General features: G+C 46.5%; 1 protein-coding gene across 3 annotated transcripts in view; it reads right to left on the bottom strand.

Annotated features, from left to right (window-relative positions):
• The window catches only part of ddx39b (DEAD (Asp-Glu-Ala-Asp) box polypeptide 39B), a 44,868-nt gene that overhangs the window by 25,815 nt on the left and 2,815 nt on the right, over positions 1 to 16,238 (bottom strand). For all 3 annotated transcript variants that reach the window (XM_060904670.1, XM_060904672.1, XM_060904671.1), the window contains exons 2-5: positions 6,484 to 6,719; positions 6,248 to 6,375; positions 3,580 to 3,672; positions 1,356 to 1,539 (exon numbers count right to left, since the gene is read on the bottom strand). In XM_060904670.1, the coding sequence (XP_060760653.1) occupies positions 1,356 to 1,539; positions 3,580 to 3,672; positions 6,248 to 6,375; positions 6,484 to 6,719 (641 nt within the window). The remainder of the gene's footprint in view (positions 1 to 1,355; positions 1,540 to 3,579; positions 3,673 to 6,247; positions 6,376 to 6,483; positions 6,720 to 16,238) is intronic.

Here is a 16,238-nt window from a genome sequence, read left to right as displayed (position 1 = left end):
ATGACACCTCCATGCCTCCCCCTGAACGACGCCTCCCCACCTCACAACGCCTCCCCTCTGAACAACGCCTCCACGCCTCCCCTCTGAACGACGCCTCCACGCCTCCCCTCTGAACAATGCCTCCCCTCTGAATGACGCCTCCCCACCTCGCCCCTGAACGACGCCTTCCCGCCTCCCCCCGAACGACGCCTCCCCCCCGAACGACGCATTCCCGCCTCCCCCCTGAACGACGCCTCCCCACCTCCCCTCTGAACGACGCCTCGCCCCTGAATGACGCCTCCCCACCTCCCCCCTGAACGATGCCTTCCCGCCTCCCCGCCAAACGACGCCTCCCCCCCGAACGACGCCTTCCCGCCTCCCCCCTGAACGACGCCTCCCCGCCAAACGACGCCTCCCCCCCGAACGACGCCTTCCCGCCTCCCCCCTGAACGACGCCTCCCCACCTCCCCTCTGAACAACGCCTCCCCCCGAACGACACCTCCCCACCTCCCCCCTGAATGACGCCCCCCGAACGACGCCTCCCCACCTCCCTTCTGAATGATGTCTCCCCCCGAACAACGCCTCCCCGCCTCCCCTCTGAACGACGCCTCCCCCCTGAATGACGCCTCCCCACCTCCCCTCTGAACAACGCCTCCCCCCTGAATGACGCCTCCCCCCCGAACGACGCCTCCCCGCCGAATGACGCCTCCCCCCGAACGACGCCTTCCCGCCTCCCCCCTGAACGACGCCTCCCCACCTCCCCTCTGAACAACGCCTCCCCCCGAACGACACCTCCCCGCCTCCCCCCTGAATGACGCCCCCCGAACGACGCCTCCCCACCTCCCCCTACCTCCCCTCTGAACGACGCCTCCCCGCCTCCCCTCTGAACGACGCTTCCCCCCTGAACGACGCCCTCCCCCACGAACGACGCCTCCCCGCTGAACAACGCCTCCCTGCCACCCCTCTGAACGACGCCTCCCCCCGAACGACGCCTCCCCGCTGAACACTTTTTAAAGATAAACAAACAGCTTCAGAGAGTAAACATGTTTTCAGTGTCCCTGTAAACACTATAACTGTCTGAACACCGCCTCCATAAAGGTAAACAAACAGCTTCAGAGAGTAAACACCACATTCTCAGTGTCCCTTTAAACACCACAACCCACTGAACACTGCCTCCTTCTGAACACCACCACCCTCTGAACACCTTTATAAAGATAAACAAATGACTTCAGAGAGTAAATACATTCTCACAGTGTCCTTTTAAACACCACAATCCACTAAACACCGCCTCTCCTCTGAACACTGTAATCCCTTTGGAGGATCTCAACACTCTACCCATTTTGGACCCGAGCTTTAATTTATAAAAAGCCTCTCACCAAGCTGTTCCAGCATCTTGTCACACTCGTCCAGGATGAAGTGTTTGATGTGGCGCAGGTTGAGACTCTTGTTGCGTGAGAGGGCCAGGATGCGGCCGGGCGTTCCCACCACTATGTGAGGACTCTCCCTCTTCAGCGTCTCCTCATCCTTTTTTATCGGCAAACCGCCAAAGAACACAGCCACCTGAGGGAGTGTGTTTGTGTGTGTGACAGAGAAAGAAACAAAAATAGCACTAAGCCAAGTGCAGAGAAAAATAATGGCTTTTATTTGAATAACAGTTTTCTCACCTAAACTAACTTTATAAGGGAGAAATTAAGCAATATGTACAGACATGGTAAAAGAATAAAGCATGTAGAGTATTTGATTGATGAACAGAAGTAGGTGGACGAGTACGGGATAAGATAAAGAAGTTATAGCATCATGTGAGGAGCTGTTCTGAGTTTAGCTTTTAGGTGTATGAGACTATCGGAGTTGGACGTTTGAATATGAAAGAAAAAAAGAAGAAGTTTGCTACAAATCATGTGCAGTTGGTCCTGCTTCTCATGAGGACGACACGCCACACGGAAAAGCACAACCTTCACCGCATTGTTCCTACATCACTTGAGCTCTTCAGAGAAAAAAAATTGTATTTTTAAGAAGCACTGAGGCCACATCAGAAGACTGTTATTTGCTGTTGCATTACATTTTCATCAGTGTGTTGCAGCCGTGCTACACTGAAATGTAATCAGTCTGACATTACAGCAAAGCCATAAGCCACATTCAGGGGTCTTTATCAACGTCCTTTATAGGATTATATTGGTTGGGTTTTTTTTTTTTTGCATTTGAACCCTTAATCACCACATACACCCGCCCGCTGTTTGATGCGGTTCTCTAATCAGCCGATCCTTTGACAGCAGCATAGTGCGTCGAATCATACAGATACAAATCAAGAGCTTCAGTTAATGTTCGCAACGTTCAAACATCAGAATGGGAAAAAATTGTGATCTCCAAGTGTGACTTTCTTTCACTGTGGCATGGGCGTTGGTTTGAGCCAGATGTTTTGAGTTGGGTTTGAGTATTTCAGAACCTGCTGATCTCCTGGGGTTTTCACACACAACAGAATGGTGTGAAAAACAAAAAAAAACACAGAGAGAGTGAGCAATGACAGTTCTGTGGGTGGAAACAAACGCCTCAGAGAGCTCAGAGGGAACTGGTCAGATTGGCTCCAGCTTTTTTTTTTTTTGCCAGGAAGGATATAGTAACTCATAGCAACTCTTTACAACCATGGTGAGCAGAAAAGCATCTCAGCATACAACAGCAGAACAACACACTGGGTTCCAGTCCTGCAGCCAAGAACAGGGATCTTAGAATCAAGAACACATTCCTATTCAAAAGTGGCCAGTGAGTGTATATCTTGTTTGATCAAATAATTTATATTCTTGTGTGAATGCATTATTATTTTAAACATCTTTATAGAAAAATGGACAGTGTATTGATGGACGGAAGTGAAGCAGCTCCTTTAACACTCCTTTTTACACCGAAAGGGATGTTATGGCCCTTTTCTACTACCCTTTTTCAGCTCACTTCAGCCCGACACGGCTCGCGTTTCGACTACCTTAGAGCAGCACGACTCAGCTCGCTTCAGCCCTGCTTAGCACCCAAAACTCGCACCGTTTTGGAGTGGGGCTGAAGCGAGCCAAACCGAGCCGAGTGAGGCTGGGGGCGTGAGCAGACACTCCCCTGTGCACTGATTGGTGAGGAGGAGTGTCCTCACATGCCCACACACGCCCCGCGAGCACGCTGGGATCTGTAAACACCGTAAACCCGGAAGAAGAATAATTACGAGAATTTCTGACGTCTTATGCACCTCGCCTCATCTATACGCTCTTGCCAGTATCTGTTGGCGTTGTCGGTGACAACAAGCCACAGCACCAAGACCAGCAACACTAACGACTCCATGTCCTCCATGTTTATTGTTTACTCTCCGGGTCGTGAGACTACCGCTTAAAAGATCACTGATGTCACTGTTTGCGCCGCCTAACGACATCACGTGACGTCCACCCACTTTCGCTAACTCCACCCAATGTGTCCACCCACTTCCAGCCAGCACGGTTCAGCGCGGTTGTAGTCGAAATGCAACTCCAACAGCCCCGCTCAGCTCGACTCAGCCCGACTCAGCACCGCACGGCTCAGCCCGACTCAGCCGCGTTGGTAGTGGAAAAGCGGCAAAAGATATTTTCAAACCTTGACAGCAGGCATGTACTTGGAGAAACGCTCGTACTCTTTGCTGATCTGGAATGCCAGTTCTCGGGTATGACACATCACCAGCACTGAGACCTGGGAACGAGAAATTATACATCTCAGAGTTACTATTAAGAATCATCGACAGCTTGCAAACGTATTTACAAATAAAAATGGACACGCTTTTCTTGCTGTATAACCATTACATCAGTTCTGGTTCAAATCAGGGCTCAACATTAACTTTTAAACCCACTTGCCCTGGGGGGCAAGTGGGGGTTAAAGTGCATATCACGGGTAAATTCAGGAGCGAGATCAATATAATTCTCCTATTTTATATTAAATTTTGGTCAAATATCTGTAACATTCTACATTCTCTGCAATTTTTTTTTACCTTGCGCAATACCAGAAAAATTCAGTTGAAATCGAGCCGTTTGAGGCGAATTGGTCCGCCTCTGAAAAAACTTGGCATTTGGATTTCCCGGCAAACATTGATTTTCGTGACGTCGCGTGCGGGATGCCTCCTTCTGAATCCTACGTCAGCGCTGGTTTGTTCATGAGAAAACGACCTGGTGGTTTTCTGCAAATTTCTTCAACGTTATCACGTAATTATTAAAATGGTTAACAGATGTATCGTAGGAGGGTGTAGCAACACCAATCTTGATGGGATTAGTACTCATCGTTTCCCAAAAGACCGGACAATGAGAGCGAAATGGGAGCGCTTGGTCTACACAGGCTGTGCACTGAAACCGTGCAAAGCTCGCGCAGCCTGCTGGCGCTTCCGCAGGTGACGTCACGAATCTGGCTCCAGACTCCCTTGGGATTTTTCCAGACGCGTTTTGTTATTTTATTTTGTGCGAAATTACCCTTCTGGATGAGTGTGTAAAGGGACTTTCATATAAAAAAAAAAAATTGGCCCAGAATATGCACTTTAATTTCCACTTTCCCCCCAATATCACTTGCTCCCTATTTTGTGAGTACTTTTTTTTTTAGGAAAACCATAGAATATTTGTGAATTGCAACATAAAATGAAGAGCACACACTGAGTTGAAGTTTGGTTATTGGTTACTTTTTACTTGTAATGGACAATAACAATTTTATCCAAAATAGTTTTTCCTGCCTTAGTTGATTTATTTCCATTTCACATGCACGCAGCTGTTGTAAAGTTCAGTGTGTTTGTGTAGAACTCTCTCAGACTGTAGGTTCATTACTTGATAATGTAGAAATCATAAAATAGAAATCTATAACAAAGTTTGTATGAAGAAAACAAAAAGGTGCCAATACTTTTGAACAGTACTGTGTTTGAGAAAATTTATATATCGAGTTTTTTTGTGGTTTTTTTTGTTATATCATCCACCTCTAGGCTTAAAAAAAAACCCCGCTGCATCATGACAGACAGGATAATCTCATCATCTCATTATCTGTAGCCGCTTTATCCTGTTCTACAGGGTCGCAGGCAAGCTGGAGCCTATCCCAGCTGACTACGGGCGAAAGGCGGGGTACACCCTGGACAAGTCGCCAGGTCATCACAGGGCTGACACATAGACACAGACAACCATTCACACTCACATTCACACCTACGCTCAATTTAGAGTCACCAGTTAACCTAACCTGCATGTCTTTGGACTGTGGGGAAACCGGAGCACCCGGAGGAAACCCACGCGGACACGGGGAGAACATGCAAACTCCGCACAGAAAGGCCCTCGCCGGCCACGGGGCTCGAACCCGGACCTTCTTGCCGTGAGGCGACAGCGCTAACCACTACACCGCCGTAGCCTGGGAAATCCCATGCTGCTTTGCACAATCGTTCCGATCTGAAAAGACAGCATGGAAACTATGGTCTAAAGGCTCGCCTGAGTTAGGGAGCCAATCAGAGAGTGGGGAGGGGTGGAAAGACGGTGACGCGTACTACTCGACAAACGGAAGCTTGTAGTTTATTTGGGACTGTTTACGGATCACGTTTAACATGGCGGCGAGCGATACGAACCAAACTTTCGATCAAGCTTTAGACACTCTTCTGAATAGTTTCGAGCAGTAATTGTTCGGTGCCATTGTTTTCCTATTTTTGTTTTGCCTTCTCTTTCTCTTTCCTTCTCTTCTTCGTCGCTCTAACTACGTCACCGGGTACAACTGCCATGATTGGCCATGGGCTACGTATACGCCAAATGATAGACATTTGCAACGTCCAATAAACGGCCGTTGACAATCGTAAACCACACCTCCCCTACGAGAAATTCAATAGGCGGATTCCAGACCATATTTCACTTGTGATATGGTCTGGTGTTAACCAGACTAACACCACCGTGCTGCCGACAGGATAATGTTTGAGTTTAAAAGTATTGTTTAGTGTGTAGGTTGTGGGTGTTTTATACAGACCTGGCAACCTGTAACTGAATCAGTGCAGCCGGTCTGTCATGATGCAGTGTGGGTTTTATATAGGGTTATATCCCACTTGCCCAAATGCATGTTTCACTTGCCCCGGGCAATCAGGCAGTCCTTAATGTCAAGCCCTGCAAACAGCTACCAAGTGATATGAATGGAGTTCAGCTGTGTGTAATTTAAGTGTCATTTGGTCTCAGTATAAAGCATGGTGGTGGTAGTATCATGTTGGACTCTTGCTTTCTTCTCTATAATAGGTTTAATAATGGTGATGTTGGAGTTTTCAGCAAATTACCTGTCCAGTCACTGGTTCCAGCTGCTGTAGCGTCGCCAAGACAAAGACAGCCGTCTTCCCCATCCCGGACTTGGCCTGGCACAACACATCCATGCCCAAGATGGCTTGTGGAATGCACTCATGCTGAACTGAAAGACAAAGTATGGAGAACATCCAACGCCCAATTACACCCCTGATTCTAGGTAAAGCCAGACACTTTGATAACGATGTTCATTTATTGCGTTTATGCTTCTCACCCTCAGATGGATGCTCGAAACCGCAGTCCACGATGGCTCGAAGGAGCTCAGGCTTTAACAGGAAGTCCCTGAACCCTGAGGAATGGATGGAAACGTAGGATCCTTTGAGTCCCTCTTTCCTCAAGGCCACAGTGCTGCCGTCTCCAGCGAGCCCTCCGTCCCCGACACCTCCTGTCGCATCCACCTCATCCTCCTCGTAGTCTAACAGCTCATTGTCCACATCATTCTCCGTCATTCTGGATGGGGGAATAAGCACAGAACATGACTGTTTAGTATTGAGTGTGACAGATAGATAGATTATTTAATGCCATTGCACATTACTATACAACGAAACACTGTTTGAGGGCTCAGATCACAGCAGCATATCAATAAATAAAAAAAATTAAATAAATAACCTTTTAAAAAGCAGCATAATGGCATATAAGCAGCAGTATGTGATTATTCAATGTGGCCAAACTTAGTAAGGTGCAGAGTGAGAGTCCAAGTCCGGATCAGGCCTCGCTTTTACAACCCCGATTCCAAAAAAGTTGGGACAAAGTACAAATTGTAAATAAAAACAGAATGCAATAATTTACAAATCTCAAAAACTGATATTGTATTCACAATAGAACATAGACAACATATCAAATGTCGAAAGTGAGACATTTTGAAATTTCATGCCAAATATTGGCTCATTTGAAATTTCATGACAGCAACACATCTCAAAAAAGTTGGGACAGGGGCAATAAGAGGCTGGAAAAGTTAAAGGTACAAAAAAGGAACAGCTGGAGGACCAAATTGCAACTCATTAGGTCAATTGGCAATAGGTCATTAACATGACTGGGTATAAAAAGAGCATCTTGGAGTGGCAGCGGCTCTCAGAAGTAAAGATGGGAAGAGGATCACCAATCCCCCTAATTCTGCACCGACAAATAGTGGAGCAATATCAGAAAGGAGTTCGACAGTGTAAAATTGCAAAGAGTTTGAACATATCATCATCTACAGTGCATAATATCATCAAAAGATTCAGAGAATCTGGAAGAATCTCTGTGCGTAAGGGTCAAGGCCGGAAAACCATACTGGGTGCCCGTGATCTTCGGGCCCTTAGACGGCACTGCATCACATACAGGCATGCTTCTGTATTGGAAATCACAAAATGAGCTCAGGAATATTTCCAGAGAACATTATCTGTGAACACAATTCACCGTGCCATCCGCCGTTGCCAGCTAAAACTCTATAGTTCAAAGAAGAAGCCGTATCTAAACATGATCCAGAAGCGCAGACGTCTTCTCTGGGCCAAGGCTCATTTAAAATGGACTGTAGCAAAGTGGAAAACTGTTCTGTGGTCAGACGAATCAAAATTTGAAGTTCTTTATGGAAATCAGGGACGCCGTGTCATTCGGACTAAAGAGGAGAAGGACGACCCAAGTTGTTATCAGCGCTCAGTTCAGAAGCCTGCATCTCTGACGGTATGGGGTTGCATTAGTGCGTGTGGCATGGGCAGCTTACACATCTGGAAAGACACCATCAATGCTGAAAGGTATATCCAGGTTCTAGAGCAACATATGCTCCCATCCAGACGACGTCTCTTTCAGGGAAGACCTTGCATTTTCCAACATGACAATGCCAAACCACATACTGCATCAATTACAGCATCATGGCTGCGTAGAAGAAGGGTCCGGGTACTGAACTGGCCAGCCTGCAGTCCAGATCTTTCACCCATAGAAAACATTTGGCGCATCATAAAATGGAAGATACGACAAAAAAGACCTAAGACAGTTGAGCAACTAGAATCCTACATTAGACAAGAATGGGTTAACATTCCTATCCCTAAACTTGAGCAACTTGTCTCCTCAGTCCCCAGACGTTTACAGACTGTTGTAAAGAGAAAAGGGGATGTCTCACAGTGGCAAACATGGCCTTGTCCCAACTTTTTTGAGATGTGTTGTTGTCATGAAATTTAAAATCACCTAATTTTTCTCTTTAAATGATACATTTTCTCAGTTTAAACATTTGATATGTCATCTATGTTCTATTCTGAATAAAATATGGAATTTTGAAACTTCCACATCATTGCATTCCGTTTTTATTTATAATTTGTCCCAACTTTTTTGGAATCGGGGTTGTACAGCCCTGGGGAAGAAGCTATTTTGGTGTCTTGCTGTTTGTGACTTTATGACCCAAAGCCTGCCAGAGGGAAGGGTGTCAAAAAGACATTGTTTGGGGTGAGCGCAGTCAGTCCTAATCTTTGTGGCTCCGTTTCTCAGCCTGGCAGAGGAGTACCATTGATTTTAGATCCAGTCCTAATGCAGATCTTTCCTCTCCTCTGAGGTGCAGCTGGAGAACCACACTATGCATCTATAGCTCAGAACACTTTGTATGACACACTGGTAGAAGTTGGTAAGGAGCTTCTGTGAGAGCCCAGTTTTCCTTCGGGATCGCAGGAAGAAGAGTCTCCGCTGGGCCTTCTTCACTAGCCTGGGCCCACCCATCCTAAGTGTGACGCAACACGAGGACCTGTTGCGAACTTAGTCTGGCAAGGCAAGCTATCTATAGCTTTTCCAAGCTCCCGAAAAATCGGGAGCCAATCAACTTTGAGCATCTCCAACGGCCCTGGGTAGAGGCGTGTTCAAGGCACTGACGTAGTAGAACTGCGACCGGAAGCCATAGATTGTTTACAGAATCTATGCCGGAAGCGCTTCATTCACTAGAAACATCACGAACATGGAGCAGCGGCAAGCCTTTGACACAGCAATAGATGCTGTATTGAAAGCATTCAACGGGAAGTTCTCATTGAAAACGGAGCAAAGAGCAGCCCTGGAGGTATTTATCATCTTCCTGTTACTCAAGCAGTTTCCGTCGCGTCACATACGTCAGAGGAAAGAGTGATGTGATTGGTTTAAGCTTCGTCACAGCCTTTTCTGGCTTCGACCAGTAGCAAACTGAGGCATTTCAGGGAGGCGGGTCAACCACACGCTTTGGGAAACGGTTGGGCTTAATAGCTTTGCCAGACCAAATGCTCGCAGAGCTTTGAAGTCGCATTAGCCAGGCTACTTCTTCACTACCTCTCTGGTGTTCACGCCTCATGTCAGGTCCTCTGAGAGGTGAACACCAAGGTACTTGAAGCCGTGTTGAATAAAATGATTTAAAAAATTTAACCTGAAGATTTTAATTTGTGTCAGCCCTGTGATGACCTGGTGACTTGTCCAGGGTGTACCCCGCCTTTCGGCCGTAGTCAGCTGGGATAGGCTCCAGCTTGCCTGCGACCCTGTAGGACAGGATAAAGCGGCTACAGATAATGAGATGAGATTTTAATTTGAGCTGGCACTAATGTTGGCGCTGCTGTTAGAGAAAATTAATCGATACCTTCTGACCAACAGCATCTACCGCAAGTTGGCCTAGTGGTTAGCGTGTCCGCCTCTCGATCAGGAGATCGCGAGTTCTACTCATGGTCGGGTCATACCAAAGACCATCATAAAAATGGTACCTACTGCCGTCTGGCAAGGCACGCCTCAATACAGATGTGAGTGAGGAGTCAAACTCTCGCGGTTACCAGAGGACGAGCCCCCACTGTAACCCAAGCTATGTAATAGGCGAGAGGCCGAGGGCTACGGAAACGGGGATCAGCGCCGCCTAATGCACCAGATGGCATGGGAAGGACTTTGATTTTGATTCTGACCAACAGCGGTTTCAACTGTGTATAATATTAATTAGTATAAATACAGAGGTGATTATCGAAGATTGCACTGATTTGGTTGAGAAATTCGGATTATTTCTCAATAATCACCCTGGCAAAATGGCGGCCAATCACTTTGTCACCGTAAGTGAGGAAGAATTATAGATGATGAAAGAACCACACTATGCATCCATAGCTCAGAACACTTTGTATGGTGCACTAGTAGAAGTTGGTAAGGAGCTTCTGTGAGAGCCCAGTTTTCCTTCGGGATCGCAGGAAGAAGAGTCTCCGCTGGGCCTTCTTCACTACCTCTTTGGTGTTCGCGCCTCATGTCAGGTCCTCTGAGAGGTGAACACCAAGGTACTTGAAGCTCCCCACCTGTTCCACCTCTTCTCCAAAGGTCACCAGGCAGGCGTTTGTTTTAAACGGTCGTTTTCTGAAGTCAACGACAAGCTCCTTTGTTTTGTTGTTGAGGAGCAAGTCATTGTTCTGACACCAAGATATGAGGGCCTGAACTTCCTCTCTGTAGGCTGTGTCATCGCTGTTGGTTATCAACCCTATCACAGCTGTGTCATCTGCAAACTTGTATATTTGGTTTGAGTTATGAATGTGAGAACAGTCCTGTGTGAAGAGCGAGTAAACGAGTGGACCAAGAACACAGCCTTGGGGGATGCCAGTGTTTAAGGTGGTGTTGGATGAGATGAGGTCTCAAAGTCTCACATGCTGTGGTCTGTTGGACAGGAAGTCCTTAATCCAGCTACAGAGGTGTGCACGGGGTTCTGAACATGGCCATGGCTCAAAGCTTGTGTTAAACTTTTCAGCATTTCACTTCTCCTAATCAGATAATCAACAAACTGAAGTGGGTGGGTGTGAGGAGGAAAAACACTAAAATGTGACCCCTCACTGAATCCAGGGACGCATGTCGGCCGAAACGAATCCGAGATAATTGCAAAAGAAACTTTTTTTTTGAAATTTGTGATTTTTGTTTTTTTCCATCATGTGCAAGTTGAGATCTTGAAGAATGCAATCAGTATTTCAGATAATAGATTGTTTTGTTGGAAAAGCATACATTTTTTGTTGCAAATTGTCTCGTTTTTGTCAGGACTGTAGCCTGCTGGGGGGTGTGGGTAAATTACCATATGGGCCATTCACATGATGATTTAAGTCTTTTGTTTTTTTTTTTCGTGAATCAGCTGTATGATACGAGCTGAGCGCATGGCTACTTAACTGCATACAGGCGTGTGATTTCACTATGGAATGAGCAAGCTAAACAGAGCGCAGAGGAGCTGAAACACCGCGAAGCAAACAGACACACGGTATTTACATCAGAGATCACCATTTCTAGCAAAAAAAACCGCAACCTCGTTTTCCAGATTGAATGGAATACCTGAATGATCGGATGATACACGGACCGTTCTAGGATTACATTCCATCGGAGGCATTGGTGTGTGCAAGGCGCCGTTTCTCTTTCTGATCGGGTGAGTTTATTAATCTAAAGGCCTCTGCATGCTCTTGCGACAAGGCTTTCGCCGATAGCTTTTCGCAGACAGTTGTAATTTATTGTTGAGCGGGGAGTAATAGGCGTGCGCGATGTTATTCACCGGCACAACGCAAGGGGGCGCGAAGTCGCTAGGAGTAGTTGGTGGGTGTGGTTAGTGGAGTGTTTATCATCCGGTTACTTAATGACTAGAACTGGAGTCATATAGATGTACGTACTTCCTCACTTCCTCAATCAACCGCTCTTCATGCTGCTCCATCTTCGCTCGTGTTTTTAAAAATGCCGGTCGTGAAAACAAAACAAACCGGGAAAGTAGTGAAGCGGAAGTGCGTGTACAGCGGATGTAGAGTGGACCAATCAGAGCCCTCTTGTCTGCGGTGCTGTCTGCGAGGCTTCTGCGGTGGTCACAATTTTTGGGAGGTGCGCGCAGAGCATCTGCGAAGGTGGGGGGGCTACGCAGACACTGTCTGCGAGGACTGGGTTGTCAGCATAAATTGGCCTTAAGGCTGTGGTTTGGTTAAGCCTAGGTCACAACCGGACGTACGATTTTTTGGCCGTGCGATTTTTGGTGTTTCCCAAATCGCTGCAGTTTTTTTTTTGTTCACGGAGAAAGACGCGCGTTGGCCGTAAGTTTGTCTTGCAACCTGAAAAAAACGTAAGCGCCCGTAGAGTTTGTTTGACATGACAAAGAACCTCTGCGGCTCGAAAATCAGCACATCACACGCGCGCTCTCGTGTGTTTCTTGCGTTTTTTGCATGTAGACCGGCTGTAGGAGCGCGTACCGTACGGCCGGTTGTGACCGAGGCTTTACATGAAACTAGTGTTGTGTTAGTTGTGTCATCATCGTGCTATCTTTCTTTCTTACGGTGTGAGTAATTTTTCAACCACAAAACGTTAAAGTATACTTTAGGACTTATTTTTGTACTTCATAATTGTGTTGGGCATGGGTGGCACGGTGGTGTAGTGGTTAGCGCTGTCGCCTCACAGCAAGAAGGTCCTGGGTTCGAGCCCCGGGGCCGGCGAGGGCCTTTCTGTGCGGAGTTTGCATGTTCTCCCCGTGTCCGCGTGGGTTTCCTCCGGGTGCTCCGGTTTCCCCCACAGTCCAAAGACATGCAGGTTAGGATAACTGGTGACTCTAAATTGAGCGTAGGTGTGAATGTGAGTGTGAATGGTTGTCTGTGTCTATGTGTCAGCCCTGTGATGACCTGGCGACTTGTCCAGGGTGTACCCCGCCTTTCGCCCGTAGTCAGCTGGGATAGGATCCAGCTTGCCTGCGACCCTGTAGAAGGATAAAGCGGCTACAGATAATGAGATGAGATAATTGTGTTGGGCATACTTTGCATGGAAGGAAAATTGACGTGGTGATCTTTGTTTACATGAAAGTAGTATCGTGCTAGCTCGTAGGGGGTAGAGCTTTCCTTAATGTCATGCAGATGAGCAGCATTATGTGCCCGCCCTACACCCAGAGTAGCCGAGATGGAAAACTTTGAGGGCGATTTTCTCCCTTTCCTGTTTTAAGAAGTATACACTTTCAAAAGGCCACACATTCTTCAAATATTGTCAGATCTCCACATGGAAGGCATCATTGGAAAGCTTAGAAACTGGACTTTCTGAATCTGTCAATAACTCAAAATGCCCCCAGGCAGACATGTGTCCCTGGATTCTGTTTTCTGACACAAATGTGAAAGACAGGGTTTCTGAAGGCTTGAACAAGTTCAGTTTAAGACTTTAAGACCATAACAGGTTGAATTTAAAACTTATGCCGCACAAAAAAATAAAGAAAATTGGGAAAGCCTGAATTACTTTCATCTCATCTCATCTCATTATCTCTAGCCGCTTTATCCTTCTACAGGGTGGCAGGCGAGCTGGAGCCTATCCCAGCTGACTACGGGCGAAAGGCGGGGTACACCCTGGACAAGTCGCCAGGTCATCACAGGGCTGACACATAGACACAGACAACCATTCACACTCACATTCACACCTACGGTCAATTTAGAGTCACCAGTTAACCTAACCTGCATGTCTTTGGACTGTGGGGGAAACCGGAGCACCCGGAGGAAACCCACGCGGACACGGGGAGAACATGCAAACTCCGCACAGAAAGGCCCTCGTCGGCCCCGGGGCTCGAACCCAGGACCTTCTTGCTGTGAGGCGACAGCGCTAGCCACTACACCACCGTGCCGCCGAATTACTTTCAAAATAACAAAATTTATTATCATTCACCAATGAACTCATTACATCCCGAGGGTGCGCTCTTGCATTAATGAGGAACTAAGCTGCAGTGGAGCCAAAGACATCCCGCAAATTACTTGAGGATGAGGCGTTCGATTCCATACGGTTTGTGTGTTGTAACGTTACAGTTCGCACGGAGTTAGCTGATACACCGTCTCGAGATGTGCTTGGACCTGACAACGGTGAACAAAATTGAGTGATGGCATGCGATTGTTGCAGACTTTTCTGGGCAGCCTGGTGCTTCTCCGCTTTCGCGTGCGATTCCGGTGCCTTTACACCCAGGGTGCCGAGTCTGAGTGTTCTTTTGCACAATGTGCAGTACGCCTCAAACGGACTGTTTGGTACACGTTTTAACCAGTCTACGGAATCATTGCGATCAAGCCAGCAGTCGTTAAACTTGCATTTGCCCATTTTGCTACAAACCGTGACGATCTCCCTCGCTTCTTTTAGGCTCTACTGTCCAAACGCGCGCGTACCATGCCCTGTGCATCACCATGCCAACCGGGCGAGACGCCGGATTCCACTGTGTCTCATTTGTAGTTTGCAGCGTAGCCTACTGATACTAAGTAGGCCTAGCCTATATGACTAATTATGAATATCACCAACGCATTTAACAAAAAACGAATGGGGTAAATGGACGTAAGGATTTAAGACTTCACAAAATTACATTTAAGACCTGCAATGTAAAATATGCTGGTATTTTAGACTTTTTAAGGCCTTAAATTAGGATTATCAAATTTTAGACTTAAGACTTTTTAAGACTCCGCGGAAACCCTGGAAAGATCTGATTAAATCAGAGGGGAAACCTGTGATTTAATCAGATCTCCTGAGAAAACCAGTTGTTTTTACACCTGTTGCCTGACAAGTTTTGATATTTCTTTCAAATTATAAGGTGATAACTTCTTTTATTTTTTTCGCGGTCCGGTTTCCATCAAATCCTGCGCTCCGATTGGCTGGTGAGCGGGTCCGTATCCTACAGCATGGACCCCAGTTACGGACCTCTGGCGACTCGCTCGTTCACAACAACAAACATCGTAGCAAATTTCATCAACATTTATTTTCGCATTTCTCAGGAGAACAGCATTAATTTTACAGCATGGATAGCGATAACGACAGTGTTCACAGTGAAAGCGAGTTTTACTACCCTGAGGAAGAAGAAATAAAAGAAAACATTTCAGGAGAAAGCTAAAAACCTCTAACTGTTGCTAACGCCGAGCAAAAACATGGCTGAATCCTGAATTACTCAATTTTGTATAAATAGGGGACTACACAGGCGGCAAAATGTAGGTTTTTTCCTGCCATGGAAGTGCACTTGTATACCGAGGAGGAAGCCGTTTGCATTACAGCCGTGAATGAGGATTCAAAATGGCGGCTCGGCTCGGTTTTCCCTTTCGGGTGCTCTCGTTTTCTGTTAGAATTTGGTAAAGAAAAAAATAAATATATTATTTACCAGCTTAAGGTCGGTCCGTATGGTGAAATACCGTGAGCTCAGCCTCGGTCAGTACTTTCAGAGACCTTGGTCATGGTATTTCACCATATGGACCTCCCAGCTAGTAAATAACACATTATATATACTGTATTATAACATTCATGCTTAATCTGTAATGTTTATTTCTAATAATAATAAGTTAAATTTATATAGCGCCTTTCACAAACCCAAGGACGCTTTACACAGGAGTTACCCAAAAAAAAAAAAAAAGGCCACACTAGGAAGAGTAGTGTGAGCTAAAGAGGAAAGTTTTCAAGTTAGCTTTGAAGGAAGAAAGAGCGGAACAGTCACGAAGCGATTGTGGTAATGAGTTCCAAAGTTTAGGAGCAGCAACACTGAATGATCTGCCACCCATAGATGCCAATTTAAAACGTGGGACAGTCAAAAGTCCACAGACAGAAGATCTGAGGGAGTGGGAGGGACAGCACAAATGAATTAGCTCACAGAGACAGGAAGGGGAGAAACCATGAAGAGCTTTATAGGTGAAAAGCAAGATTTTGTATTTAATCCGAGAGATAACTGGCAACCGGTGCAGTTGCTGTAAAACAGGAGTGATGCGAGCAGTGCGCTTGGTGAGTGTGAGGACTCTAGCTGCTGAGTTTTGGATGTACTGCAGGTGATTGAGCAATGTGGCAGGGAGACCATAAAAGAGAGAGAACTGCAGTAGTCAAGACGAGAAAAGATAAACACATTGACCAACACTGTGGCATCAGTTTCCAAGAGAAGAGGGCAGAGACATGCAATATTGCGGAGGTGAAAGAAAGCATTCTTAGTAATGAGTTTAAAGGTCATAGGCAATGGTCCGAGGTGAAACGTAGAATATCAACTTAGTTGTCTAGAAGAACGACCCAAAAAGCGAATTCAATCTTCCTGGTGTCTAC

The sequence above is a fragment of the Neoarius graeffei genome, chromosome 22, assembly GCF_027579695.1.
Source record: "Neoarius graeffei isolate fNeoGra1 chromosome 22, fNeoGra1.pri, whole genome shotgun sequence".
Classification (NCBI taxonomy): Eukaryota; Metazoa; Chordata; class Actinopteri; order Siluriformes; family Ariidae; genus Neoarius; species Neoarius graeffei.
This window is presented reverse-complemented; position numbering and strand designations above follow the sequence as displayed.